Source organism: Diachasmimorpha longicaudata, chromosome 14 (genome assembly GCF_034640455.1).
Source record: "Diachasmimorpha longicaudata isolate KC_UGA_2023 chromosome 14, iyDiaLong2, whole genome shotgun sequence".
Classification (NCBI taxonomy): Eukaryota; Metazoa; Arthropoda; class Insecta; order Hymenoptera; family Braconidae; genus Diachasmimorpha; species Diachasmimorpha longicaudata.
Window position 1 is genome coordinate 6,209,137 of NC_087238.1, and position 27,298 is coordinate 6,236,434.

Genomic DNA, 27,298 nt, shown 5'->3' on the forward strand with positions numbered 1-27,298 from the left:
TTCATTGCGAACAGCGCCAACACCGTAGTCTGACACCGCCAGTACTGCTCGGTTTCCACAAGTAATCACGTCACGCGGTGTTAAGAAACCTATTTAATTGTCAATACCCGCTCTGTCCCATCGCACACACATCGAAAATGCCTTCAGCAGACGTTGCGATGCTCGTGGACATGGGGTTCACGCTTTCCAAGGCGTAAGTACCCTCATTTGCGTATCAAAACAATAACCTAACCTCAAACTTGCCATTCACCGGGGACTATTCTACATTCTCCTCATTGTTTATTTCTTCCTTCCAGAGAAAAAGCTCTCCAGATGACAGGAAATAAGGGTGTTGAGCCGGCGATGGAATGGTAAACAATAATTAATCGTCAATATTTATTTTATTTTTCTTCAAATTTTACATGTTGATTTTTTTGTTGAAGGTTGCTGGCTCATTCTGACGATGGTGAGCCCACTGCTGAGTCATTGGAAGTCCAGGCATCAGGAAGTGCACCTCCAGAAGAGGCGAAAGCTGCTGAGACAGCTGAGGAGCCTGTTGGAGAAGCTAAATCACTGAAATGCAATGTGTAAGGAATTTATTATTTTTCGGTCCACGCGAATTCAATGAAATTGGATTTATTGAAGATTTTACTTGTTCAAAAGGCTCGTGGGGGGTTATTTATGTTGATGATCAGTTCTACAGGAGAAATCGCTGAGCATTAGCTCAGTCCTAACCTCTTTATTGTCCAAGAAATGGCTCTCAATCCCATCTTTGATGTTTCAGATGTGGGAAATTATTCAAATCCTCTCTTGAAGTAGAGTTCCACGCAACCAAATCTGGCCATGACAGTTTCTCAGAGAGTCTAGAGGAGAAAAAGCCACTGACAGAGGAGGAAAAGAAGGAAAAATTGAAGTTATTGGAGGAGAGAATGAAGCAGAAAAGAAAGGAACGAGAAGAGACTGAAAAGCAAGAGGCTTATGAGAGAGAGAAATTCCGAATAAAATCGGGGAAGGAGATCGCAGAGGCTAGACGCAGGTGATTATCATATAAATTGCTAATTTTTCATTACCAATAAAATAGAAAGTTTATTTATACAAAATACAATTATATGTATAATTTTTTTTATTATTTTGTTCTAAATTCCAAGATTGGAAGAGTTAGAAATGAAAAAACTCTTGGAGCAACGAAAGCGTGAGAAAGAGGAGGACAGAATCGCTCGTCAGAAAATTCGTGAGCAAATTGAGGCTGATAAAGCAGCGAGACGAGCCAGACAAGCCGAGGACAGTGGGAATACAGCTGTTGTTTCTCCCACGAGCCCCACAGGCCCCAGTCCTGTTGCTCCAGCACCGAAAAGGGATTACAATCAAACAAAAATTCAGGTAAATAAACTCTCAAAAGGGGACTCGGTTACTGAGCTGGATCTTGACATGATTCTATGCATTTGATCTTCATTTTTATTTCAGATACGTCTTACCAATGGTGAAACACTGACTCAAAGCTTTGGCTCTAAAGAGCAGCTGTCAGCTGTGCGTCTATACGTAGAAATGCACAGAACTGATCCTCCAGGAGCTTTTAATCTTATGACGAGCTTCCCTAGGAAAGTGTTCATCGGTGACGATTATGATGCACCTCTAGATGTTCTTGGTAATTATTTTGTTTTGACTATTATAACTTTTCGGAGACATAACAGTATTTTTATTTTATTTTCCAGGTCTTGTGCCCTCAGCTGTCGTGATTGTACAGAAAAACACGGAAGGATAAGAGAAGTGGACTGATAACAGCGCGGAGACTTCCCCACAGGTTATAAATATGAAAATAATTTTATAATTAAGTGATTTCTATCATTATTACTAATGAAAATGTGTCGGCATCTAGCATGCTATTTCCCATTGGATAAAATTCAAATCGGAAGAGAATATTCCCGAAAACAAGCTTAATCCCGCTATTTCTTTATGATAAGTGCGAATTTCTCGAACCACCCGCGATCCGATTAATATTTCCCAAACGAATAGATAAGCGAATACGAATCCAGAAACTGGATAGCCCCTGTGAAATTTTGAGAATTTACCGCGTGATCTTTTCCGCCATCATCTCTCGCTGAAGATGACTTGAGAAATCAGGTGACTTGAACGTTGATGAAACTAGGTTGATATTCAGGATAATAAACATCTCTTTCCCAAGGGCAATCAGTTGGGAAGTTTAGAACTTGATCGCAGTCGATCAAATTTAGGGACTTATCGAAGCAAATCCAGAGTTCTTCGAGATGCGACTGATTTTTCCCCTGGACATACAAAAATCAATTTTTAATTTTGCCATCGGAGAGTCGTTCATTTGTTAACGAAACAGAAGTTCTTAATACAAAAATAGATCAATTACCTGTTGAGTATCGCAATACAACATGCACCGTTTCCCCAGAACTCGACTGACTCCCCCGAGAATCGTTTGAACCGAGTAATAACTGCCCGGAAAAATATTCGCCTTCTTCAAGACACTATTCATGTTGTGAGAGTCGTACAGCTCCAAGCCCTTCTTGAAATACATCTCCTGCGTTTTTAGCATATCAAGGGATGTGGAACACGTTCCATGCTTCTCCCACTCGTGCTTCCACAGCCATAAGGGTTTATCGTCCTCTTTTAGTGGCATCCACTCTAGCCACTTCGTCTTCATTTCCGTTTTAATGGGGTCGATGGATGTGGGATCAAAGATGGAACTGTTGTCACAGTATTTCACATCTAAAGTGTGAAATTTCCCTGGCCAGAGCCCATGGATCATCCAGTGGTTTCTGATGATGTCACTGCAACCACTGTTTGTTTCTGCGGGGGCTGGACAGAGGGCTGGTGGGTATACCTGAGAGAATACGAAGTGATCGAAGTCTATTGTCCCCCTCGGAGTGGCTGGCTGACTCGTTGGGTTACTGAAACGTGATAGAACAATTGTTTTCAAAGATTTCAGCTCGTGGATAGTCATGAATTCTCGCCTAATCAATTGATTTAGAATCAAGGATTGATTTGGAGAGAATAGGATGGTTTATTTTACGTTTTAACACTCCCGAGGATCCCTGACAAGATGAGGAATGTGATATTTCTTGTGACTCTCATCGCGGAGGAACATACACTGCGTAGTCTCGTCTACTATCGCAGTATATGCTCACATCTATCTCTGTCAAGCTCTAAAATTGACGACGTTCTTACCTCAGGCTAAAAATAAGAGATAGGAAGTATATATCCATTTCTGACATTTCGAAGTGCGAGGGTTAAGATTTAATCTCGTCTAATCTAATCGTTGAAACATCAATAGCTCTTCAAAGGTACGTGGCATGCCATTCGGGGCAGCCATTTACGATTTTTTAGGGGTCCGGGAATATTCTAAAATCGATTTCATAAATTTTGCGGTTGTAGATCCATAAATGTTAGTAATCTCCCCTATAATCTTTGACTGCAGTATCTTACATTGATTTTTTTCTTCATGTCTGTCAATGGAGTCGTCTTGACAGTCATTTCAGACGTTTTCTGGACCTCTTTATTATCACAAAAGTGAAGCACAGTCAGTAACAACTGAGACGTCCAGTTTGGTCAGGTTTTTAAATAAATTTACAATTTTTTTCTGACACAAGAAGAAGCGAAAAATCTTGCTTAATTTATTTAGCTATTGATGGTTTACAATAATCATCAGATAGGGTTTATTGCTGTTGTCGTCAGGTTCGTTAAAGTTATAAATCTGGTAGCACATTTGGATAGATGATCTTTTGTGTAGCGAAACACCCCTTTGAGGAGTTTATACTGTTATCGCAGTCAACCAACTTGAATGACTTGTCGAAGCATATTTGGATTTCCGACAGATACGACCTTTGATTCAACTGTAGGAGGAAATTTATTGAACATTAGATTTATTACTTATGCTTAGAAATGAAAAGTGACAAAATGGAGTGAAAGTTCACCCCTCTCTCAATAGCAAAATGCAATAGATTTTTTTTTTTTCAATTAAGAAAAAACTTACTCGACTGCAGACATAACTGACACCACAGCGTTTCCCCAGAAGTCGACTGAGCCCATCGACAATGCTTTGAATCGAATACGATCTTCCTGGAACAATATTCACCCTCTCCAGGAGGTCCTCCACGTTGTACTTGTCACTGAGTTCCATTGTCTTTGTGAAATACTTCCGCTGTGTATTGATGGGTGTGAGGATGGCTGAACATGTTCCATGCTTCTCCCACTCGTGTGCCCAAAACCCTCGAGAGGCATTTCGCCCTTTTTTTAAGCTCGGCCATTTGACATTCAGCCTATTCTCAATTGATTCTACAGCTGTAGCATTGAATTTTGCGCTGTCATCGCAGTATGCCGGCTTCCGAGTGTGCAATTTCGTGGCCCATAGTCCGTGGATTGTCCATTGATTACCTCTAATTGAGTCACAAAATTCTGCCATACCGTTATTTGAAAATGTAGCACATATTGTCAGCGGCCACTGCTGGGTCAGCTTCAGAATGTCGAAGTCTTTTGCTGTTGCGAATTCTGTTATCTCGAACTCTTGATGAGAGTCTAGCTGTCTGGGGTAGCTGAAATGTGATGAATGTTGTCTGGGGTGAGAGGACAAATTGGGAATTGAAATGACTCTGCTATTCAAATCTATCGATCATTTGGATGGCAGAGTAATTTGGAATAAGATGGAGTAACTTTACGTTTGGACCCCGACCACTAGAAGGCCTCCGACAATCAGCAGAAGGGGGTGAAGATTTCCAGATGTCACCATTTTTTTGAGAAATTCTAACACAGGACAGTCCTCCGGAAATTAAAATGTAGAGACTGTAATTTTAGCAGTACTCTCTCTTCCTTTTATCATCATCGATTATCCGGTTATCAATTAACGCAAGTGCTTTTTCGTCTTATCACTCATCTTATCTGATTTCATGATTAAATATTTTGGGAGTTATTGACGTGTACAATCTGTACACAACGATTTGTATCATACGCATAGAACATGCGAAATAATCATAGTTTGTTTCGTGAAATTATGATATCTTTAGAAAAATATTTATTTGAGATTCAGTACAAATTTGTCTTTCGTATAACGAAGAAAAAACATTCCATTTTATTCAAACTTTCTAAATATTAAATAATAAAGTAGACACGTAAAAGATTCGAAATAAAAAAAAAATTCTTTTTATTATTATGCCTATTCGTGAGAGAACGTCGAGAGAATTTTTGTTGCTCGGCGATGATTTTGCAAAATTTTGATGCTAAATTATCGTTAAATTAAATTTGAACTACGTGGTAGTAAGTGGGAACAGTTCCCGGGTACATAATTTGTCTCTTCGGAGAGCAATTCGTTGGAAAACCAGCGATTCCCTCGCAGTCGATTAAATTGAACGATTTATCGAAGCATATACGAATTTCGAAGAGGTATGACCTCTTCTCTTCCTGAAAATAGAAATAACAAATAATATATTCGCTATCATATTATCAACTAGTTAAAAAAAAGGAATTACCTTATTAGACACACATTCCACTTGACAAGTCTTTCCCAGGACGTTCTTGATCCCATCCAAGATAGTCTGAACAGAATACGCCTCTCCAGGAACAATTTGTGCCTTCTGGAGGACAATCTTCATGTCGTAAATGTCCAGGAGCCTCAGACCCTCTTGAAAATACTTCACTTCCGAATTCAGAGGCTCAAGGACAGCTGAGCACGTGCCATGTTTCTGCCACTCGTGTTTCCAGAAAGAATATGGTGCCGTACCATTCTCAACATCAATCCACTTTACCTCCATCTCCTGTTTAATGGGTGCAAGGGCTTGTATATTGAATTTTAAACTAGGATTGCAAAACTGAGGCCCAAGTTTGTGGTACTGCGTCGGCCACAATCCGTGGATTGTCCACTCGTTGTTCTCGGGTAAATCGCATGTGTGAGAGGGGGATTGCTCCTTCCAGGTGTAGCAGACTGTCTGGGGCCAGTGTTGGGTAAATATCATGATGTCGAAATCGGTGGAGTTGCTGATGGGTTTTACGTTACGATTCCTCGGGATTTTTCTCTTTCTTGCGTTACTGAAAAAATATTAGGAAAACACTTTGTGTTCTTTAAAAATACCAAAAATTAATGAAAAATGTGAAACAGCTTTCAATCGTTCGTCTCTGAATACGACGCAGGCAGAGGTCGTAATGACCTCTCTAAAAATCGCCAAGGAATAGATAATAACTATAACAACAATAAAAAAGCAACAAAATATCATACGTTTGATCGCAGACCATCACCATCACCAGGAGTGTCACAATCAGAAATTTTTCCTTAACTCCCATTTCACAATGCCACATTAATTTTTAAACAAACAAAATATTAAATGAACATTTAAATGACTTATTGACGAACAGCAGCTGTGCCCACGCAGATGTTCACTGACGCCAGACGTTGAGAAACATCTTGCCCTCTACTATTTCCAACTAACCAGCCCCCTCTCTCTCTTCTCCCCGAGGTGGCATTCCCAGCAATCAGCTGTTGGTACCTGAATGCTTTGTGCCGTCACAGGTAGATCTGCGCAATATACGTCTCCTCCAATGCCAGCGCAAAAAAAAATCATAGGGACATTTCTGTTTGACTGAGTTTCAATCGAAATTTGTTATCGAAATTAATACTATCGAAACCACTCGCACGTGCTGTTCCAATGCTGATCATTCGCGAATTAGTATCTTTCGAGGAAGAGATAAGCGTTATCAAACCGAGTGGGTCATAATAGGTAGCGCCACTGGGAGTGTTAGATTGCATAGAACTGGACAAAGAGTTCAATAGCACTGGGGCATAGAGATATCGACTTCTGCGGGAAACCTCAGGGCATTACATTGTCGATATTCGCGGAAAAACGTTGAGGGAGGCGTTTTTGTTGTCTCGTTTTCGCGGAGAATCTATTGATAATTATAATTGGAAACGATAATTATGTTAATTTACTTGTTTTTCCAAGCGTCTGAAACAATTTCAAAATTTTCTATAATTTATTTTTGTTTGGTTCAAGCACAACCATAAGACTTGGGATTTGCGAAAATTCTATAACATTGTTTGTACAATTTTTCATAAACATAAAGTCCATAAAATTGTCATCAGTCCATGCTCAGATGGCTCTTGACAAGTCTCCCAATCAGATGTAACGCTTGAAATGTCTTGTTGGGCTGGAGACGCTGTCTCAATAAATAATAAGTAATCGCCCTGATGATTATCAGGATGACGACGAGGGCCAGAAAATTGCTCCAAAATCCTGACTCCACCATTCCTATTGGGGAATGTAAATTTATATTAATGTTTTACGTGATCCCAATGGATATTCAATCTCGTTTTCATTGCGAACAATTGGAGCTCACCAATACTTCGCAGCATCTCCTTGGGAATGCTGTAGTGGCAATAGACCTCTTCAGGAGGACAGGGTAAATTCTTCCTCCCATATCCGAAGACAGCGACACAAAGTGCCTCCAGACCATATCTTATGTAACTGAGGTACATGGGGACGAGGCGATAAAATGGCAGAGGGTCTTGCTCACCCAGTCCCTGGACTGCCACCAGCATCAGAGGGACCGATATCACAGGCCCCATGAATATACCATTCTGCAATCGTATCATTTCGGGACTTCATGAAAATATTCACTATTTCCACTGGAATCCTTTGACTGATCTTATTGACTTACTACGATGCTGAGGGTACTACCGATGGCCAGGCCCAGGCTCTCAGCTATAAATACACAGACTATGCAAGTGCTGAAGAACATGGCGATTCTGAAGAGCTCCAGGGGTTGACCCACGAAGAAGTAGACCATCGAGAGGTAGATCAGGGAGAGAATTATCTGCAGGAATTTTTTCGAACGTTTTCAAAGGGATTAGCCAGCAAGGCCCAAGGCTTTTTGAATTAGGAATTGATTACAGTTATCAGATATTTTTTTATTGCAAATTATCGTAGACTAACCTGTACTGGAATCGTGGATAACGTTAATGCGAAGAAATAGGGACTTATCGAGTACCATCTATTGAAGTGTTCACGTTTCACGAGTTGTACTTGCGTAGGAACTGAAATATTTAAACATATTCTCATATTGATTTATTGTGGTGGATAATGCTAGTACTTATCTCCCCTATTGTTCACCATAAAGTTGAGGATCAACAACGGGGGACCTTGATTCCAGCCCCAGAGGAAAGGGATCTCGATAAAAAGCCATCATTACCGTCACTTGGTGGCATAAATTTCCTAATTATATTGCTCTCAGTACTTACAATGTAACAGCACTGGCAACATTGGTATGAACAGAAAGACAATGAGACAGGCGAAGCAAAAGCCAAAATTGAAGAGCGTTTTTGATCCGTCATTTCCAATTCCAAGGAATAATCCACCGATGACGAAGCCCAGAAAAATGTGCAAAGATATTTTTAGAAGAATGTAACTCTAAAAATAAAACAAACAAATGTGTTTATTATTTAATTAAATCTGAGTGAGAAATATTGAGTAAAAATTGAGTATCAGAAGCTCTCGGGAAATCTGCGAATTAAAATTCAATTTTTATTGAATATTTCTCTTTGCAAAAATAGACTCACTCGGTCTCGGTAAAATTGCAGCATCATTCTTCGTAACAGAGTGCAGAATTGATCCCACCAGGGTATTTTAATATTTTTATCGTCAATTTCGAATTGACATTTTGGTGATCTAGAGATTGGAGTAATCGGGCATTTTGTGTCAACTGCCGATACCATTTTTTCCACGTAAACTTCTCCGTATTCTCCCGAAGAAATTTCGATAACTGAGGGTGGAAGGGAATGATTAATTAGCAGAGCTTTGATTAGTTGATCAATCGATCGATGGACCTTTAGAAAGTGGAGATAAAATTCTCGGGTTCTGTTTTTTAGTTGAATTTAAGACGCCCTGACTCACCAAAATCAGCAGGATTATAATGAATCGGACAATTAATGCCCATCTGTTGGAGAAATGGTAGGACTCCATCGGTAGGACCCCGGTAGGCGCATTGACCAGCGGTAACAACATAAACATGATGAAATTTTGCAAAAATACTGGCACTGGGTGTGTGAATTGAACAAACAACTGTTCTTCCACTCTGTGCTACTCTCTGCAGAAGCTCTATACATTGTATCGATGATAAATCATCCAGGCCTCTGGGAAGAATATGCGTCGATTAATGTAAATGTTCGGTCGTTGTTTTTTTTTCAATTTTTCAATCATAATTGATAGTTACGTTGTTGGCTCGTCTAAGAAGATTACCGGGGGGTTATTGACGAGTTCAAGGGCAATCGACAGCCTCTTCCGCTCGCCCCCTGACAATCTCTCGGTTGTTGTTTCTCTCGCATTTGTCAGTCTCAAAGTCTCCAAGATATCGTTCACCTGGGGATGGGAAATTGGGCCATCGACTGATTAAGGGGTGGGAATTCATTAGCGATATAACTTGCCTTATCTCGTGTTACTACTTCGCTGCTGAATTATTGTCAGAGTAATATTTAATTGACAGAATATTTTGACTCTTCTGCATTGACACTTACGATGGCATCCTTGGTTTGTCGATCAACATGAAATCCCAATTTTAAATCGGCTGAAAAATTGATAGCCTCGAGGACAGTAAGTTTGGGCTGCAGCAGATCCTCTTGCATAATATAACAAGAAAGTTTCTTGAATCTTCGCGAATTTAGCTTGACCCCATTGATGGTTATGTGTCCAGCTATTCCGGTTGACCTTCATCGAATTAAAGGAATTGATTGATTTTTGGAATCTATTATTCCTGAGGTGACGTGTTCTCTTCAACACATGTAACGATTCATTAATTATGTACGCGACTAGGCATCAACTTGCACGCACCGGGAAGTACCGTAATTTCGATGATTGGCGATGATTTGGATGATTAAATCGAAGGTTGTAATTACGGACTTCTGAGGATAATTTTTTTTCAATTTTTTCAAATCTTCGGTGCGAATTGATTGTTCTCGAACGGAATGACGTTCTCATACTGAGATATTCAAGAGGGTACAGTGCGAAGATAATTATAAATGAGCCATCGCAATCGTTTCATTGTGAATGACAGTTAATTATTAGATTCTACCGGTCGAAGGGGAAGTTAACAAGGATTTCTCGAGATTATTATTTTTATTCCATCAAAAAATTGTTTTTATTGCCGGGAGGAGTTCGGGGCATTCTGGACTTTGACTTGAGGGAAATTCTTACTTGTAACCAGCCAGAATGTTTAATAGGGTAGACTTCCCCGCACCTGAAGGCCCCAGTATTCCCGTGAGTTCACCGGACTTGAACTGTCCACTGACTCCTCGTAGAATAATTTTCGAATCTGTGAATCAAAGAATTAAAACGTAGAGTGAATATACCAGCGTAACTGCCAGATTAATTTTAAAGTGTCATTTTGTTGCTTCAGAGGAATAATATGATGTGTAACAATGAGAGGAGTAGTCACCTAAAAATTTAATAGATAAAAAAATAAATAAAATTTTGGGAAGAGGTCGCTGACCTTTTCTTCCATTGGGTACTGTGTAGGTGATGTCCGAGAATTCTATATCCACGGATGGCATTCTCCTCGCGTGTCCCACGGGGAGAATGCAAGCATTGTTCTTCTTTTCCTTGTACATTGTGGCTTTTCCTGGTAGCAACTTCAATTACTCAATTAAGATCTCTTCGGCCACTCCTCATCATTCGCTGGGGAAGAGAAGTACAACAAAATGAAAATATAATATTTTTTCTCGCGAGTCCTCATCGCAATTATCTCAAGAGACCACTGATAGGCGATATAGGTCAGCGATTATTATTGAAAAAATCGATATATATCGCGTTCGCCAAAAAGGAGCTGAACAGCAGTAAAAAATAACGAAAATCGATATGAGCAATCGATAATAATTATTTATTGCGTCTAATCGGCATTTTGCCCGTGACATTGATCACCAATCCGTCTCTGATTTTTTTTTGGATTACGCGAATAGTTCCGTCATTTTTACTGAACATTTCTTTCTATTGTCATTTATACAAATTTTTAAAGGCTGATGACGACTCAGGAAGCAGGAAGTGGCTGTTTATCGACAGTTCACACAAGCCACAATGGCTTTTGCTGCACTTTGATCGCCTTTCCCAGAGCGACTCCACAGGGAATACTCAAAAGAAATTGTTTACAATTTTGTAATAATTATTTTGATGCCTCTGGAGACGACTAATTCCATTCATTTTTACGTGTTCATCATGTATTCCGTTTTACCTTTTTAATTATGTTTTTTTTGTCAGCAAATGCACTTTCACGATAGTCAACTAGTTACATCCATTGCAAAAGCGTAGAAATGATGGAGTGAGTTAGAAATTTAGCTGTCTAACGGAGGAAGCCAGTAATTTGCTTTGTTTTTATTTACAAGAAAGGAAATTTCCCACCGAGGGCTTTACTCTGCGCGCGTTGAACACTCGTTGCAGACTAAATCCAATATCACGATCAGTCGCATGTACGGTAGTACTGTCAGGAATAGTTCAGTGGCTGCATGTCACTCACCAACACATTTTGACCCCTCGGGGTAATTTATAGCTAGAAGATTCGATTTTTTAGTGTTCTTTCCCTGCAGTGATTATTTTATGCTGCTTTAGCACCTCGTGTACAGGAATACATTCATCATAATGGAATTTGCGAGATGGAGAAAAAAATTTGACGTTGGCAAATGATTTAAACTGAAGAAAAATAATTGAACTCTTTTTTTTTTTTAATTTATTCTTAAACTCAGTAAATCAATGGGGCGTGCATGAGCCGCATTGATTAAAGACGTCGGAGGAAATGATTTCACTTTTTTTCCCCTCCACATTTCACTTTTTAATTTACCTAATGTAGTAGCCACCCTTTCTTCGTTATTTTCACATTTCGTTTGTCACCCGAACTTCATTCCGATAATTAAAAAATTATGGTGGAGCCGCGAATTAGGTAAATTCAAGACTTAGATCAGGCTCTACCTGCGGGGATTACTGTGCTCTGGGAAAAATGTCCGCAGAGGAAAACCCTCACCCTGAAGGGTAGATGCAGTGGGCTGGAGCCTCGTTTTCGAGACCCTTTTCTCTCATTAGAAAGCTTTTGGGAATAATTCTTGGAAAATTCTTCCAGAGATGTCTGGAAGGTTTTCTGAAGATGTAACATGACTGTGGAAACTGATAATCGAGGAATTAATTGCCTCGTTAATCTTTAAACCAACCGATAATAAAGAGCTAGTCGTAAAAAAAGTTATTAAAAGTATATGAAGGAATGAAGTAATCAAAAATCATAGTCTCAACAATCAATGATGATAGTACTTCCTGTTTTTTGTTTGTAATAAAGAGGAGAGTTCAATGGGCAATTCAGTGGTCATGGGGCATGCTTGTCATACCAGCTGAATATTTAAAATAATTACAATCATAGAGGGAAAAATTGCCTCAGGGTTTTCTGTATTTTTTGAATCCTGTTGTTTGCATGCACCAGGCACGTGAGCTGCATTGCTACTGTCGGTGGAAATTTACAATGGCTGAGTGATTCATGACCATTTATTTATTCAGCTGGAATGTTTTTTTAGTGGGAAGTGGGTAGAGGGAAAGAGGGGGAGGGGAATGATGAATGAAAATGAACAGGTTTGGAGTATCACAATAAAAACATCTTTAGATTTTCAAAAAATTCGAAGCTTTATTCGTAACAAATATTCTATATAAAATACAGTAAATAATCGTGAAAGATAAATTGTCCGTAAAAATTGGTTCACCAGGCAGATGAACATTTGATTGCGCCCGATCAAACCCATCAATAACTCATCTGATTAAACTATAGCATAAGCATAAACGTAACAATCGGATAAATACCATTTTGCAATCAATTATTTGAACACCTTATTTCAATACAAAATCGTTAGGAAATTACCAGTGATTTCATACAAATTAGTACAATGTATTTGGTTCGAAAATTATCTCCTGAATTATTCAGATATTGATAGGAGAATTATGTGCGAGTGTACGAGACTTTTCTCCCCTTATGTTAATTTAGATATTCCCCAGGAATATTCGTCATTCAGAGCCCTTCACAGCCATCAGCGGATCAAAAACCATTGCCGATCGTTTATCATTTGAATTCCACGCATGAACGGGGGGGAAACCATTAAGGCACTTGTACAATTATTTTTTAACACTAGGAAAAACGTTTGAATTACATAAAAAATTCCAAATAAATTGGGGGATAAGTACAGAAATATCCCCAGACTAAAGAAACATTTTCAAAATAATTCTTGCGGAATTCCCAGTCGGCCTATTCCTGTCATACCATTCAGGGAATTAGATGAATTATTAATTCAAGTAGTTAATCTATTATTCCCTTAAAAAATATATGAATTATACCCTGACTCATGGACATGTAGACATGTTAATCATTGAGACTTAAAAAAGTAAATTTAACAATAAAATAAATTACATTCATTTTAAGAGCATAAAAACGAGCTAATCGATTAATCATCAATTCTCACGTTAATTAATCGATAATCAACCCGTACCACGAACTCTATGAGTTTTTCTCACTTCAATAGTTGCAACGAGAGTGACACTATAGTGAAAATAACTACAAGTTCTCGAGCACGTCGTGTGCAGCTGAAGATGAGTTAAATTTTTCTCAGAGTACAATTTGCTACGTTAGTTTGAACTATTTGTTCGTGTAATTGAAAACATTTTTATCTTACCAATGATCGGCCGGCCATGTTTTTCGTCACACAAAGCTTCCCCGAGAGCAAGTTAGTTTTCCCTCATTGCAACAATTTTCCAATCTTCTTGATCAAAATCTTGCTAAAATTATGTATTAATTAGAAGTTTGTTCATTCAATATTATTCAATGCTCGGAGGGTATTATTGAGCGGATTTGAGTTTCCACCGAAGGAACATGTAGGCCGCGACTCTCAGAACAACGAATATCAGAATGAGGGCCAATATATCGAGAGAAAAACTAGCGTCCTTCATGTCCAGCTCTTCGAGTGTCGTTCCTGGATCTTTGAAGTGACAATAGGGCTGATGACACTTCAATTTTGGACGTTTGAAGGAATAAGTGGCCAGGGCTGTACCTTCGAAGCCATATCTGATGTAACTTAGGTATGTTATCCACCTCAGATACACCGGAATTGAGTCGAAGCTCACGAAGAAACCGGAGAAGAGGAGGAAGGGCACTGACATTACTGGGGCCAGGAATACTCCGTTCTGTACGTTCATCGCTGCACCTACCACCAGACCCACTGACTGGGCAACAAATGAGATCAGGAGGCAGGCACTCAGGAACATGAAGAATCGGTTGAACTCTAAGGGTTGACTCGTCAGGAAGTAGACGATTATCAAGTACATTATGCAGAAGATTGTCTGGAATTAAGTGGCTGGGTTTTAGCCTTTTTTCTTACTGCGTCGGGAATAAACTAAAATTAATCTATATCAGGATTTGCTTACCTGAAATGGAATATCCGAGATAGTTATTGCCAGATAGTACGACTTCAGGGAGTACCATCGATTGAAATTTTCTTTCATCAGTACAGGCATTTCTAGTGGAACTAGAAGAAATAAGAAAATTAGGAGTTAATCTTCTAGAAAGCAGTATAATCAACGAATCCATCAAATACTCACAAGATAAAATCGTTATCGTCATGGAGGTGTACATGAGGAACAACATGTTGAAGAAGAGGAAGCCAAGATTACTCAGAACCTTGCCACCATCGTTTCCAATGTCGTAATAGAGCGCACCGATGAGGAAGCCGACGAGAACATGGGCAAACAGTCGAAGATACATCAGGGTCCAGTCACGACAACTGAAGAGCAATGTTCTCTTCAAAACCACCCAAAATTGCCTTAATTCTGATGTTGGGTATCTCTCTGGCTGTTCCTCTTCGGTTTCGTTCAACAATCCAACACTAGCGTCGATATTATCTCTCTTCTCCTCGACTGGTATGACTGTTTCACCTAAAAATCAAATCCACACTCAATAACGTGTCATAAATTCTCCTGTTTTGACTGGAGATAGGCCGTAATCCTCGATACATCGAAAAGCTCGATAATATATATGAATCAGTCCATTAAAATTCGTTTGTAAAATGAAATGGAACATGCTCATGCACTACTCAATTGAGAAAGATATCTGATGATAATCGTAACAGACGATAAATATACTGACTGTGTTTAGCAATATCATTTGTTGTAAATCCACGGATCATAGCTCCATTATTGATCTTATCATTGGCTGGCTTGTCCGAGTACTTCTCTTTAATATTGCTAACATCATTTTTATCGACAAAGACTTCTTGTACTCCAATAGCCTCGGCATCCTTAGAGAGTCCATTAACCACTTGAATGGCGTTATTCAAGTTCTCTGCCTTCGATTCTGAAAATGGATGGCCTTCGCGGATATCGTATTTTCCATTCTTTATTGCCGACACCAAGTTGGAGATGTTGTCACCATATTCGCCACACGAGACCTCGATAACTAGATAACGAGGCGTTATTAAATTACATTGCTTCAGTATTCAAATATTTTCAAATTTCTCGCATTTATGGGACTCGGACTGGGATAAAAATTTTTTTTTTCATTCCCTCAACTTACTGAACGATGCGGGATTGTGATAGCTCGGACAGTTGAGTCCCTGATACCTCAAAAACGGTACCAATTGCGTTGTGGAGCCCTGATAGACACACTGACCCTCCGCAAGTGTGTAAAGAGAATCGAACATCTCAAATAGGCGAGCACTGGGCTGATGAATGGTGCAAATTATCGTTCGTCCACCTCTTGCCAATGTTTTCAAGAGAGATATGCATTGGAAGCACGAGGAAGAGTCCAATCCGCTGTCAACGAAAAAGAAGCGTTTTTCCTGATTCAGTGGAATATTTATTGACAGAATTATTTTATGATTTAATGGTAAGACGGAGGAGTGTCCTTGACAGTGAAAAAATGAGCAGGAAGTGGTGTGAAGGCCTGAAGAACCAGTTCGGCTCGAAAGTCTCTGGGACACTGCTTTCAAGGCCCGAATCGTAGGTCGTCCATCTGGAGGTGCGATTGATGTGGTTTCGATTATTATTCTCGATCTACCGTTTTATTCTGACCACTTTCACTGATTTATTAAATTACCCAGGGGTTTAGGAGATTGAGTGATTATTTTCCCGGGGCAGGGGGGGTTGAGTGAATAAAATGATAAAAAAGACTTTGACCGATTACTTGAAGGCTAAATAATCTTTCCGAATTAAAAAAGAAATCTGAAAAATCATTTTTTTGCTGCTAGCAATTCTAAACTACTCAAACGTCCCATAAACATCACCAAATAAACCAACTCGAGGTGATCCCAACCGAGTGAAAGCCACTAAAAAGAGCTCGAGCCCGAGAAAAAAACGGCAGAGTAAAAAATGAGAATAAAAAAAGTGGTTCGTGTGTTTCGCCGCTTTCTCCTACACGATTTTTCAATTTTTTTTCTCGTTCTTTTATAATGTCACGTCCCCACGGACGTTCCGTCGAATAAACTCGTCATAACGAAAGAAATAGAATAACCGAGGAAGGAATGGTAGCCAACGAAAAAAAATGTGACTCATTGAGTGACAAAAGGCATTGAGGTCAAGCATATGTGCATTTAAATAGTTCCCAGTGCTCACGGATTGGATAGATCACTGGTGCAGGTATTTACCTCGTTGGTTCGTCGAAAAACATTATGGGAGGGTTGTTGACCAGCTCCAGGGCTATAGAGAGACGTTTTTTCTGACCCCCGGATAGATTTAAAGTCATTGTCTGCCGATGCTCGGCTAGGCCGAGGGTCTCGAGAATTTCTTGAATCTGTAATTATCATGGAACTATGAATTGACAATAAAAATATGAATTAAAAATACCCGATCGGTCCATACGATTTTTTTCCACATCCCACGCGATATAAAGACTGAACTGGATCTTAATATACTCACGACTTCTTGCTTCTCAAAATTAGGTATTGCAGCGCTCAATTTGAGACTTGCTGCCACATTCATGGCCTCGCCAACCGTTAGATTTCCGTGGAGTTGATTATCCTGCATAATGTAAGCAGAGAGCTTTCGGAAAGTGCTCAAATCTCGTTCATCTCCGTTCATTGTGATGCTCCCCTCCATGCCAGTTATTCTGACGAAAAAATAAATAATTTAAGACTATTGCAAACGTTGAAGAAAAAAAATCATTCGATTCTCAATTAGGGCCGTATTATTCCCGAATTCTTTCGAAGAATTTATATCTCCCACATAATTCAATTATAATTAATTAATGGGCAAATATGAGACGTTAAATAGGCATATGATAAACATGGGATTAGATCGCTCTCAGGTCGTCGGGAAAGCTCTCGTTTGTAAGGAATTTCCTCCTGAAAGGATTCACATTTTCGACAATCGAATCACAAGGGTTTGGGAGGCGCCTGTAGAGCAGTAAAAGTCAACAACTGTTGAATTCCCGAACGAACCGGTTTTCTGCATGAAAATGCTCTTCGAGGAGGGGCTGGAAGTCAGGGGACCATCTAGGGACAAATCGCGAACGCCCTCACAGCCCCTGATAATATTCTGTATTCCCGAAATAATGTTATTCACCATTGACAATTTATCAGATATTTTGGACTGTGCAAAATTTATTTTCTGCTCACAACCGGTTCTCAACGTGAATGGAAATTCTCCGAAACCTCTGAACTACCTTCGTCCGATGAAAAAATGCAATAAAAATGCTTTTGATAGTCGCGATGAAGAAGCAAGTATTGTAGGAACGGTGAACGAGTCAAATGTTACATAAAATCCTTGATACCTGACTGATTGTATCGCAAATGAGACGATTTTATTGAAAAATGCATGAAGACTCCTTTCTATGAACGTGACAATTCCGAACGAGATGTCTCTCAACATTTAATTGCTTGAAGAAGACAATTGTCAAACTACAGGGAAATTATCAGTCGAGTGGACAGCCAAGTAAGGACCTTGACACTCAGTCCTGACCTCGCTGGTCTACGTGCTCCATGTGAATCCATCGATCCCCTGGAATACCAATTAGTCGTGAGTCTGTCACGACTCATCCATTTCTACTGGCGTTTATTCTCCTGGAGATATTGTAAATATTTGACTCGGGACTTTCGCTAATGATTATTATAGCCTCTAAACTAATTCGTCTGGATATTCTGAGTGCGGTTTTAAATGCCATTTGTTGAGAAATTTTATGGGTCTTGCGTTAAGTCTTGAGGGATAAGTGGAAATGATGTAATCCTCGGAAATTCAGAAAACAATGACTGTTTTCACTCGTTTCTGCTGATTTTTACGGTTTCACGAGCATTAAAAGTTTCTCGAGTGTTAAGTAAATGAAAATCATTTAATTATAAGCAACTAATTTCATTCATTTCATTTTATTTATCGATTTATGACTGATTCTTTTATTTAGTAATTTTAAAGTTAAAAAAAATATGATAGAGGTGGGGATAATAAGGAGTCGATGCAGATACATAATTATTTACGGAAATCTAGTCTTGCGTAATCTTGATGAAAAAACATGGAAGTGAAACATGAGAAGAGACTCATTAAAATTTTCTCAATAGTGACAAAAAAAAATAATAATTGCGAACTTTATATCGTGTTTGTGGTTTCGTGACGTCACTTCCGATTTAATCATCGGTCACTGCGTATTATGTGACGTTTGATGGGAATGAACCGGTTTCACATGATATGTGCATTAAAATGTACAATAAAAAGAGTTTTTAATGGGTTATGAGGACATTTATGTTCTACAAAAAAAACAGAATGAATATATAAAAAATATATTAACTTGAAGACGGATATCATTGTCTGCGGTATTGTTCTACGGTTAGGACCGTCCAAATACCGGAAATCCTGAAGTTCAAAGACATTATGTTGATAAAACTTGTTAAATACTGGGTAATAGCTACAGCATTACAATTACAAAACTTGCAGCAATTAATTAATACCAATTGCTTCGTGTTATTAACATTTTGCATTTTATAAAAACTGATTCTTGCGGATAAGGACCTGATGGCCCTGGGATGAGTTTCAGTCAGGGGGGTGATAAAAAATGTTGGGAATATTCATGATTGACAGGTTTTTTTTTCCATCAATTGAGACTAAAGGTTGAAAATACTCACTTGTATCCAGTGAGGATGTTGAGGAGGGTCGACTTGCCAGCGCCAGACGGTCCCATAATGGCTGTCAGCTCGCTGGATCTCAGTCTACCACTCACTGATTTTAGAATGGCTTTCACATCTGAAAAAATAATTTTTCAAGGATTAGAATTTCATAAATGATCAATTTATTTTGTTGATAAATAATTCTCACGTCTGTATCCTTGGAAATTTCAAGAAAATCACTCATTGAGTTGCTATAATTTTTTTAAACGCAATAAAAAAATTCTCTGCCAGAAAAATCATTCTTTCCTCAGGGTACAGTAATTACTTGTTCCAATAATCAATATTTCGTGATCTAAATACTTTGATTTAAGATCAAATTGTTGTCATCAATCTGAAACGAGTACAATGATATCTCTCGATGAACAAAGACCAATAATAACACACGAGTGCTGATAAGCACTGATCAAAGTCCGGTGCTTGTGACGCTTGTGATTTACTCGCTTTCAACCAGTGATTCAACTCAAATTATTCACAGATCCTCGTTTTGATGATTAATAACAAAAATAATTATTTATGACTCTCGAGAGGCACTCTCGATAATTTTGGAATGATTAGGAAGTATTGTCTTTATTTGTTGGCAGTCAATATTAGCAGACAGCACATACAGCTGTGATATTATGATTATCTGAGGAGACAATCATTGTGTAAAGAGTCATGTATTAATTAATCCATCAATTCGGAAGGAAGGTCCTTTATCATAAAGTTGATAGGCAGCTAATGATTGTTTTGATCGTTAATTCTAAAAAAGGCTACGAATTTTGGCTTATTCGATGAATGAAACAAATTATTTTTTCAAAAACTTTGCTCTTCAATTCAATCGACAAAAACGTGAATGAATTCACCGTCAACCTGCACTTATGAGACGGCTAAAAAAAACTCCATCAACATGGAGATGCGTTGAGCCAACAGACACGTAACAATTGTCTCATATTTTCATGATTTTTTTTGTTTCAGGTAAACGTGACGTATGCATTCATGCATAAATACACACATCACAAAATGTGAATCTCTTATTTTGCAATTATTCTCTGTGAATTCATTCCTCTCACAAATTCTGCTGATGGGTCAACCGGTTCGTCTCATATTCTACATAAAAGTGAAGTTGAATTCATGGAGAGAATTCACTCAATTTATACTAGAAAACCTTTTTATTCCGAGTGAACTTTCGATGAATGGTCGATGTAGTTCTTCTCGTAAATTAATCGTAATTCAGTCAAGTTCATCCACTGATTGCATAATGCCGAGGCATTTCGGAATTCAGAGAAGATACAAAAATGTCGTCAAATTGATTTTATTTCGTATTCAGATCGTGTCCACATTTTTTTTCTGATAAATATCAGTCAAAAATTATGATGATCTCTGTTTTTTTGGGTCAACATATTCTTCTGGGTCATTAGTCACTTCTAAATCATTAGAGTAATGTAGTTATTTCATAGAATCGTTCATCGATGTCATTGAGAGAAAAAAAAGTGAAACCCCAGACGATTTGTGAGGATTAGACACGAGGAAAAAATGAATAGAATTTTTTCTGCTGTTAACTCAGTATTACTCAATATCACAGGTAAAGGTCAAGTGCTAGTGACTGAACTGTCTGCAATTTCTAGGGCTCATTAATGCAAATGAGAGGATAATTGTGGATTATTAAAGAAATGGGGAATCCCGGATCATAAGCGGACATAATTATTTCCACCATTTCAGAAGAAGTCATATTAACCAGGAGAGAAAAATTGCGGAAAAATTTCAGTGCTCGACACCAAAAAGCAATTAATCATGATTTTTGAACTGAGGTTACCCAGTATTTGCCAACGATTTCATTGCTCCAGCTTTGAAGGTCTACATATGATATTTTGAAATATTAGGAAACCTTTTGAGATCTTGAAAAAATAGAAAGTTCAGTACCAGCAAAATAATTAAGAAGTTGTGTCTCCAAAATGACGCAAACTCACGATTTTTTGCAATTTCGTCGATTGGTTTACTAAAATTTTCGAACATTACGATATTTTCCAACATTTCCTACTTGTAGACAGATAATAATACTCGTTGAAACTGGCAGGATTTTTTTTTCGTAATAAAATCAACTTCTTTAATATTTTGAATGCAAATTTATGAAGAATTAAAAAAACGTATTGACGTAAAAAACGTCTGATCAGGAAGAGTCAGGGTAGACGCAAATGAGGAATAATTCTCTCATTTGAATTCTTTTACTCCGTTCTTAGTGGCATGAACCTCTCGAGGGAATTCAACTTCTTGATAATTGTGTAATTTTGTTGAAACAAACTGCTGCACTCCCAACGACTTTCTAAGAGATATCATCTACGCAGTTGGTTATATTTCACGATGAGATGAATGATCCTGTCTTCTGAGGGATTTGCTTTGACCTGATGTTTGAATAACCGAATTGGAAAGTCAAAATTATTGAGTAGTGAAGCCAAGCTGCTGAATTACCCGGCTTCTCAATAAATATATAATAATCGAATAACTAATGCTAGGGTTCCAATAATACCGTCAGCCATTGGGCACCGGGCCTTTCCCCACCTCGTGGGCCCAAAAATTCCAAAATGATCCATACGACCTTTTTCCCCAAAGCACACCATATTCTTCGCAATTTACCTCGCAGGACTCTCGTGCCTGAGCTGTACAGAATTTTTCCCCCGCGTTAATCACCCAGTGAAAGTTGTCATTTCCAAATGAATAATTATAGAGTTTCCATTACGAAATTCAGTGATCTCTGCAAAAATACAGGACCATTATAGATAATTAACTAATTTTGGTGAATCTGAATTGGGCTCGAAGAGGCATCTGATTGAGAACATTCATTATTTGACAAGGTTGAGACGTTTCATTGACCTCATATTGAGACTTGGATTTACCTCGAAGTCCGATGACACAGAATAGCAATGAGAAATCATTGTGATAAATCCATTTGGATCTGTCTCCGGTGCATTTGCAGACGAGACTGATTAATTGTCTCGTCAATGCGTCGATTACGAAGAATAATAATGAGTTTGTCATAAACAGGATCATTTATAGCACGTGAAGTTCCTGAACCACAACCCCTGACGTCTGACTTCTAATTTTTTCAATTTCTTTATGAAAATTTTCATCACCAATGACCTGTCTCATCATTCTCGAATTTTCTGAATGAAATATCGTCGACAGTTTGGACCTCTGGACTCATGAGTTAAAAAAACAACTCAACGATGAAAAAAAAAATTGAAAGGCAGAACTCACGTTCTCCCTCTCTGTCTTGTAACTATTCTCATTGCGAAATCGTCAGTGAATCGACTCAATGACTAGGTTAAAAAAAAGCCACGAATTAGATTCCAGTATGAATTATCGAGGGCATCAGGGAAATAGAGACCGAATTATTGAGTAATAATAATTTCGGTCTCCGTAAATGATGAATTATGTTCATTCATGTGGTCAGTAGAAACGAGGTGAACTCAGTATGACCGACGTGTGTGAGGCAACGACACCGTAATCAGTGTCTACATCGCTCCAGTCGTTCAAGTACGATAAAAAAAATATTACGTACACAATAATGTGAAATTATTTTTATCATTAGAAAAAAAATCAATTACTTTATTCGGGGTAGTGGAAATTATTTATTTTGATTAATTTTGTTATTCATTAATTCCATTTCACAGGAATTACAGGACATCTCTCTCCATTAAATTCATCGAAGTTCAATTAAGTTAAGAATAAATTGATTTTATTACTCACTCCCTTTTCGGCCTTCTCGAACCGTATAGGTCAGGTCTGTGAATGCAAGATCGACAGGCGGTCTCTTCGGTAGATGTGTTATTGTCTTAGGTTGAACAGGAATAATTTCAACTGCCGTCGCTGAGGACTTCCTCGACTCCAGGAGAATTCCATTGGCATCGTCGTCCCTCGAACTATTTCCCTCGAGCTTCATTATCGTCAGATTCTTCAATCTCTCAAATTATCGATTGTAATTTCACTATTTCCAGTGATGGAACACTCTCTATTCAAGGACAAATTAATTTTAATTCCGCGTCGGTCACCGCCTGATGATAAGACAAAAAGACAGTGCAAAAATTAATAATTATTACCCAAAGGAATTTTGACTGAGAGATTATAATTGTGATGAAGAATAAAAAAACTTAAATACAAGGACCTCCAGCTCTGACACTAGAAATTCCCAAAAAAATCATAGCTTCATTTTCACTTGTCTTCTGTTAATTCTTTTCCCTCATTGTTTCATTCATAATGAATGTGACAAAGTTCTGAAATAATTCGTATCTCGTATACGTTTCCTCATGCACACAGAAATGAGGAAATGAAATGGAATATCTCACAAGAGCATTTAGAATTCGTAAAAAACAACGATCGGTTATTCAGAAAATCGCAGCTGTGGTGAATAAAAAAATTAATTGCCGAACGTTAATCTTTCTAATTAGTTATCATAATTTTTAATCACTGATATTTTCAATCGAGTGTCCCTCGATGATGGATAAAACGGTAAGAACAATTCGTCATTAAGGCGTTCGGGAACCTTTGGCCTCATTGCATAATACATTTGCCGATGAAAAACAAAGTTCAATACCGATTGTTGAGGTCACGGGTGGATGTACAAAATTGTTTACAGAAGATATTGTTTTTGGGTGACAACCGTAAAAATTTCCTGTTTTCATATTGCGATTTTTCACTCAAACATCGTTTAAACAAAAATCCCGCAAAATTAGCAAATAATCTATTTTGTCGATTTGAAGGGAAAAGCGTCATAATTCAATTTTTATTCAAGAGGAATTGGGGTCATGAGTATTCCAAGCCGATAGTCAGGAAAATATCAGCTGGAAAACAGTCTAAAGACCTTCTTATCTCCATTACTCCCTCGCTACTCGGGAAAAATGTATTTTATTCCTCCACCTCCCTCTGAATTTATTCAAAAATTGCAAATCAATCCCAAGATTGTTGATAATTCTTCATAAATTGAAGACTAAGAATGTCACGAATGAATTCCAATTAAATATATTCATTTTATATTAATAAACGATCAATAAACTACCGATCTTTCGGCCTGAAATGTCACTGGTCAAATTCACATAAAAAATATTGATCTCCAGGAGAAAAAAATTTACTCACATTATATTAAACCCCGTACGTTATCCAAATGTCAAAAAACATGAGAGGAATGCAGTTGTATGCAATTACTATCTGCGATAACACGAGAATATCAGGCACCCAAAATTATTTTCTCTATTTTTTTTTTCACGTTTCCCTAATTTCCGCCTCGCGAGTAAAAAATACCTCCAAGACGTTCGATTATTTATTTATTTCGGTTGCCTTGATAATTATTATAATGCAGGCGACGCGACGAATCGCTCGGTACCTGCTATACTCGTGCCACCGCGGCTGAACACGGACTGAATCGAGGAAAAGAACGACAGTGCGTCAACGGCCGTCACCGTTGACCGTTGTTAGTTTACAAGGGGGGGAATTATAGTCGAATGGATAAATAATAAAAATGAAAAGAGAATGGGAGTGAAGCACAGAGAGGACTGAAGAGCAAAGTCTGCATGAGTAACAGCAATTATCCCATTCTCGAGGAAATACTTTTGCAAAATTTTCAAAGACGATAATTAATGGAAAAAAAAATTAGAGGATAAGTAGGTCCTCATAAGGGACCTTTAGTGGAATGTCAGGGGCTTGACAGGCCTGAGGAGGCAGTTAAAATGACATTTTACTTTTTGTTATCGCGATACAGGAACTGTCTGACGTCCAAATCGACTCAAATCGCGGAAAATCCCAATTAATGCAAATAAACGATTCCCATGTCGTCATGGTTATGGAAATGTCTTCAAATGGATGAACGCACGGGCTCGCCAATAATTACCAGTGAAATAAATTCTGTCCTTTCGAAAATGAGAACTATATCTCATGCAAACCTTGAACCTCAAGTGGAAGTTTTCCACTGCAAACAGAACAATTTTTTGGGATCGAAATAAACGAAAAAGAACGACGTCCCAGATGTATTGGGACTCTCATACATTATCTTGGATATAGAAAAGGAGAAAAATAATGAAGGACGCTGAGGCTCCAGCGAAACCAAGTGCAAAGTCCAGGAGAGATTGATGATGCACCCGGGGTGTAGTGATAAAGCGAGCTCTACTGTGCTTTGTTCCATTTTTATCAAACCCCAACACTTAATGGTTTTTCGAAATCCAGTGGAATCGTGATGTCATTCGACCCTGATGCCACGGAAGTCCTAGTCAAGGAGGTTTTTATTGAGGCATCGACTGTCCGAATAAAATTCTTCTAGAGTCCCCGTGAAGGATGATGAACAGACGAGAACTAAGTTCCGGCAAAATTACGAAAATTGAAGCTTTTCCTCTGTCTCACAAAAAATGAAACGAAATAAACAGACTCAAAGTTCTCCCCTGATAGCCGATCGGAATTTAATCAATCTCTGATATTTTTAAATACTCATTTTTTCGACGAGCTGATAAACACGTTGGCATCCTTTACCCCAGGAAGGTCAGGATGTGTTCAATCATCATACAACTCGATAGTATAACTTTATGACAATTTTCCTGCCCCTCCAAAATTTTCCCTGAGGTTTTACTCTAGACAAACTCATTTCACTCAATTAAAAAAGTCTGAAAATGGCAGAATAATTTCGTCAATTTCGTGGACTCGACCAGAGTCCAACGAATCAGTGAAGAAATCTTTCATCAATTCAACTAATTATTCTTGGCCATACCCCGATGCCTCAAAGTCGTTCTATCGGTCATTGCTGCCCCTGATAACGAAACAAAGATAAAAAAACTCGACTTATTTCCTCTTGTCAACTCCAATTTCAATCGGTGAAAGGACGACTGAGGCGAAGGGGGAGCTGCAATGAATTGATCTGGACTTTCGCGCAGAAAGGAAGTCCAGGAGTCATTCCATACTGAGGCTACCCTATTGTTTCATGAATGTTTATGTCAAAAATAGAAAATCACGGAATCTTAAAGTCATCGTGGAATAAAAACCCAGGAAATTTTGTTGTCAGTAGCTGGAGGATCCTCGAGTGTTCCAAAACAATGTTAACAACCTCCTTTCAACAATGAAACTGTTTGGAAGCTCCAAAGAGCTTCTCCTATATATTTTATTCTCAAGGGAATTTATCAGAAAAGGTTATGTTTCGCCATTCACTATTATCAAGCCCCGGGGCAAATAATTTCAAATTTCTGATACGTAAAATCCCGAAGGAGGTTCTTGGCAGTGGTCAGGGACCTCTCAAGTGCTCCAAAACAATGTCAATAACCCCTCACTTGCCTGTCGATGGAAATACTCGTCCACAGCTCCGTCCATCCACAGGAATGACACCACAGAGCACAAAAGATCAACGAGTCGTCATAAATTCACGTGTAACACTGATCACTGATCACTGGGTATCATTTCACAATTTGGCTATCGTTATCGAGATATTATCTCATTGTAGTATGAGGAATGGAAATAACACTGATGAGACGCTGTTGATCACGACAAGCACTCGCCCATTGTCGTTCAGATCAGAAAAGGTAATTGCTGTTGTTCTCAATAATTCACTACTTCCATTATTAATCAGTCTCCGGACTTTAATTGGGACTGGCGTTGTCACTTGTCTAAGTCTAATTGTCACCTTGAAATACTAAACAAATATGGCGACTTGATTTGCGGGTGCAGCCACTGAAATGTGTGAACCAGGTTCTGGCGAAAACACAAAGAGGTCACCACTTACAGATACCGCGAGACATACGTCTTATACCTGTAACGCACAGGGGGCACCACCTGCACATTCACGATGTGTATGAGAGTTCCCCCTGTGGTACACAGAGGTCACTACGTTCACGATTTATTCAAAAATAAATGAGAAACAATCGAAACAATATAAATGCAGTACAAACGGGTACAAACCTAGTACAAACGATAGAAATAGTTTGTTTTGCGAAAAGTAATCACCTGTCGGCTGTCTACATAGGAATAATAATGTGCAAAAAAAAAATTATGCAATTGCCTGCATTTTGTGGAGCTCCTACTCCTCCCCAATCATTCTTAATTGTTAATTGAAAAATGGTGTATTCAATATTAAGAGTCAAAAGGGCACCAATAAAATAGAACAGGAGTTAACACCGACGTTGCGCCTGTGAGGGCGCTAGTTGGTGAAATACGTTGGGGTGT

The 27,298-nt window shown here is 38.5% G+C and overlaps 6 protein-coding genes across 13 annotated transcripts; 1 reads left to right on the forward strand and 5 right to left on the reverse strand.

Moving 5' to 3' along the window:
• Positions 1 to 33: 33 nt before the first annotated feature.
• On the forward strand, positions 34 to 20,482 carry LOC135169209 (UBX domain-containing protein 1). Of its 4 annotated transcripts, XM_064133975.1 has the most exons (8): positions 34 to 193; positions 297 to 350; positions 423 to 566; positions 764 to 1,015; positions 1,128 to 1,359; positions 1,444 to 1,624; positions 1,692 to 1,780; positions 20,087 to 20,482. In XM_064133975.1, exons 1-7 carry the CDS (start codon positions 138 to 140, stop codon positions 1,739 to 1,741), a joined length of 969 nt encoding a protein of 322 aa, XP_063990045.1. In that variant the 5' UTR covers positions 34 to 137; the 3' UTR covers positions 1,742 to 1,780; positions 20,087 to 20,482. The 4 variants fall into 4 exon arrangements, with proteins under 4 accessions (XP_063990045.1, XP_063990043.1, XP_063990044.1 ...); XM_064133973.1 differs by having other exon boundaries at positions 1,444 to 1,780; XM_064133974.1 differs by lacking the exon at positions 20,087 to 20,482 and having other exon boundaries at positions 1,692 to 1,896.
• On the reverse strand, positions 430 to 3,317 carry LOC135169218 (ribonuclease Oy-like). Of its 3 annotated transcripts, none has more exons than XM_064133989.1 (4): positions 3,172 to 3,317; positions 2,357 to 2,894; positions 632 to 2,261; positions 430 to 552 (listed from the first exon to the last, which is right to left on the reverse strand). In XM_064133989.1, exons 1-3 carry the CDS (start codon positions 3,216 to 3,218, stop codon positions 2,097 to 2,099), a joined length of 750 nt encoding a protein of 249 aa, XP_063990059.1. In that variant the 5' UTR covers positions 3,219 to 3,317; the 3' UTR covers positions 430 to 552; positions 632 to 2,096. The 3 variants fall into 3 exon arrangements, with proteins under 3 accessions (XP_063990059.1, XP_063990058.1, XP_063990057.1); XM_064133988.1 differs by lacking the exon at positions 3,172 to 3,317 and adding an exon at positions 3,017 to 3,164 and having other exon boundaries at positions 2,049 to 2,261; XM_064133987.1 differs by lacking the exon at positions 3,172 to 3,317 and adding an exon at positions 3,017 to 3,164.
• Positions 3,381 to 4,857, reverse strand: LOC135169217 (ribonuclease Oy-like). Its single transcript, XM_064133986.1, has 3 exons — positions 4,659 to 4,857; positions 3,977 to 4,535; positions 3,381 to 3,836 (listed from the first exon to the last, which is right to left on the reverse strand). Exons 1-3 carry the CDS (start codon positions 4,727 to 4,729, stop codon positions 3,690 to 3,692), a joined length of 777 nt encoding a protein of 258 aa, XP_063990056.1. The 5' UTR covers positions 4,730 to 4,857; the 3' UTR covers positions 3,381 to 3,689.
• LOC135169216 (ribonuclease Oy-like) lies at positions 4,989 to 6,698 on the reverse strand. The gene is made up of 3 exons (XM_064133984.1): positions 6,209 to 6,698; positions 5,466 to 6,021; positions 4,989 to 5,397 (listed from the first exon to the last, which is right to left on the reverse strand). Exons 1-3 carry the CDS (start codon positions 6,286 to 6,288, stop codon positions 5,233 to 5,235), a joined length of 801 nt encoding a protein of 266 aa, XP_063990054.1. The 5' UTR covers positions 6,289 to 6,698; the 3' UTR covers positions 4,989 to 5,232.
• Positions 6,942 to 11,460, reverse strand: LOC135169208 (ATP-binding cassette sub-family G member 1-like). 2 transcript variants are annotated; one of them, XM_064133969.1, is made up of 13 exons: positions 11,203 to 11,460; positions 10,468 to 10,652; positions 10,173 to 10,290; positions 9,497 to 9,686; positions 9,196 to 9,341; positions 8,877 to 9,115; positions 8,543 to 8,745; positions 8,225 to 8,393; positions 8,097 to 8,153; positions 7,920 to 8,020; positions 7,645 to 7,800; positions 7,324 to 7,564; positions 6,942 to 7,235 (listed from the first exon to the last, which is right to left on the reverse strand). In XM_064133969.1, the coding sequence occupies exons 2-13, from the start codon at positions 10,583 to 10,585 to the stop codon at positions 7,066 to 7,068; spliced, it is 1,908 nt and encodes a 635-aa protein (XP_063990039.1). In that variant the 5' UTR covers positions 10,586 to 10,652; positions 11,203 to 11,460; the 3' UTR covers positions 6,942 to 7,065. The 2 variants fall into 2 exon arrangements, with proteins under 2 accessions (XP_063990039.1, XP_063990040.1); XM_064133970.1 differs by lacking the exon at positions 8,097 to 8,153 and having other exon boundaries at positions 11,203 to 11,454.
• Positions 12,605 to 26,553, reverse strand: LOC135169207 (uncharacterized protein). 2 transcript variants are annotated; one of them, XM_064133968.1, is made up of 10 exons: positions 26,414 to 26,553; positions 22,856 to 23,160; positions 19,091 to 19,208; positions 16,899 to 17,088; positions 16,628 to 16,773; positions 15,559 to 15,797; positions 15,133 to 15,441; positions 14,589 to 14,921; positions 14,415 to 14,515; positions 12,605 to 14,330 (listed from the first exon to the last, which is right to left on the reverse strand). In XM_064133968.1, the coding sequence occupies exons 2-10, from the start codon at positions 23,046 to 23,048 to the stop codon at positions 13,830 to 13,832; spliced, it is 2,130 nt and encodes a 709-aa protein (XP_063990038.1). In that variant the 5' UTR covers positions 23,049 to 23,160; positions 26,414 to 26,553; the 3' UTR covers positions 12,605 to 13,829. The 2 variants fall into 2 exon arrangements, with proteins under 2 accessions (XP_063990038.1, XP_063990037.1); XM_064133967.1 differs by lacking the exon at positions 26,414 to 26,553 and adding an exon at positions 24,239 to 24,527.
• Between the last annotated feature and the right edge of the window lie 745 nt (positions 26,554 to 27,298).

Excerpts from the sequence above, each read along its gene's own strand:
- LOC135169209 (XM_064133973.1), top strand. The coding sequence starts at position 138 with ATGCCTTCAGCAGACGTTGCGATGCTCGTGGACATGGGGTTCACGCTT. Across the intron at positions 194-296 it reads GGGTTCACGCTTTCCAAGGC|AGAAAAAGCTCTCCAGATGA; the intron begins GTAAGTACCCTC and ends TCTTCCTTCCAG. Across the intron at positions 1,016-1,127 it reads ATCGCAGAGGCTAGACGCAG|ATTGGAAGAGTTAGAAATGA; the intron begins GTGATTATCATA and ends CTAAATTCCAAG.
- LOC135169218 (XM_064133988.1), bottom strand. The coding sequence starts at position 3,078 with ATGAGAGTCACAAGAAATATCACATTCCTCATCTTGTCAGGGATCCTC. Across the intron at positions 2,895-3,016 it reads ATCCTCGGGAGTGTTAAAAC|TAACCCAACGAGTCAGCCAG; the intron begins GTAAAATAAACC and ends ATCACGTTTCAG. Across the intron at positions 2,262-2,356 it reads TGTATTGCGATACTCAACAG|GGGAAAAATCAGTCGCATCT; the intron begins GTAATTGATCTA and ends TTGTATGTCCAG.
- LOC135169217 (XM_064133986.1), bottom strand. The coding sequence starts at position 4,729 with ATGGTGACATCTGGAAATCTTCACCCCCTTCTGCTGATTGTCGGAGGC. Across the intron at positions 4,536-4,658 it reads CTAGTGGTCGGGGTCCAAAC|CTACCCCAGACAGCTAGACT; the intron begins GTAAAGTTACTC and ends ATCACATTTCAG. Across the intron at positions 3,837-3,976 it reads TCAGTTATGTCTGCAGTCGA|TTGAATCAAAGGTCGTATCT; the intron begins GTAAGTTTTTTC and ends TTCCTCCTACAG.
- LOC135169216 (XM_064133984.1), bottom strand. The coding sequence starts at position 6,288 with ATGTGGCATTGTGAAATGGGAGTTAAGGAAAAATTTCTGATTGTGACA. Across the intron at positions 6,022-6,208 it reads GTGATGGTCTGCGATCAAAC|TAACGCAAGAAAGAGAAAAA; the intron begins GTATGATATTTT and ends ATATTTTTTCAG. Across the intron at positions 5,398-5,465 it reads TGGAATGTGTGTCTAATAAG|GAAGAGAAGAGGTCATACCT; the intron begins GTAATTCCTTTT and ends TTCTATTTTCAG.
- LOC135169208 (XM_064133969.1), bottom strand. The coding sequence starts at position 10,585 with ATGTACAAGGAAAAGAAGAACAATGCTTGCATTCTCCCCGTGGGACAC. Across the intron at positions 9,116-9,195 it reads TTCTTAGACGAGCCAACAAC|AGGCCTGGATGATTTATCAT; the intron begins GTAACTATCAAT and ends TATTCTTCCCAG. Across the intron at positions 8,154-8,224 it reads GTTGCCAGTGCTGTTACATT|ATCCCTTTCCTCTGGGGCTG; the intron begins GTAAGTACTGAG and ends CTTTTTATCGAG.
- LOC135169207 (XM_064133968.1), bottom strand. The coding sequence starts at position 23,048 with ATGAAGCTCGAGGGAAATAGTTCGAGGGACGACGATGCCAATGGAATT. Across the intron at positions 16,774-16,898 it reads ATTTTGAGAAGCAAGAAGTC|ATTCAAGAAATTCTCGAGAC; the intron begins GTGAGTATATTA and ends TGATAATTACAG. Across the intron at positions 14,516-14,588 it reads GACGATAACGATTTTATCTT|TTCCACTAGAAATGCCTGTA; the intron begins GTGAGTATTTGA and ends TATTTCTTCTAG.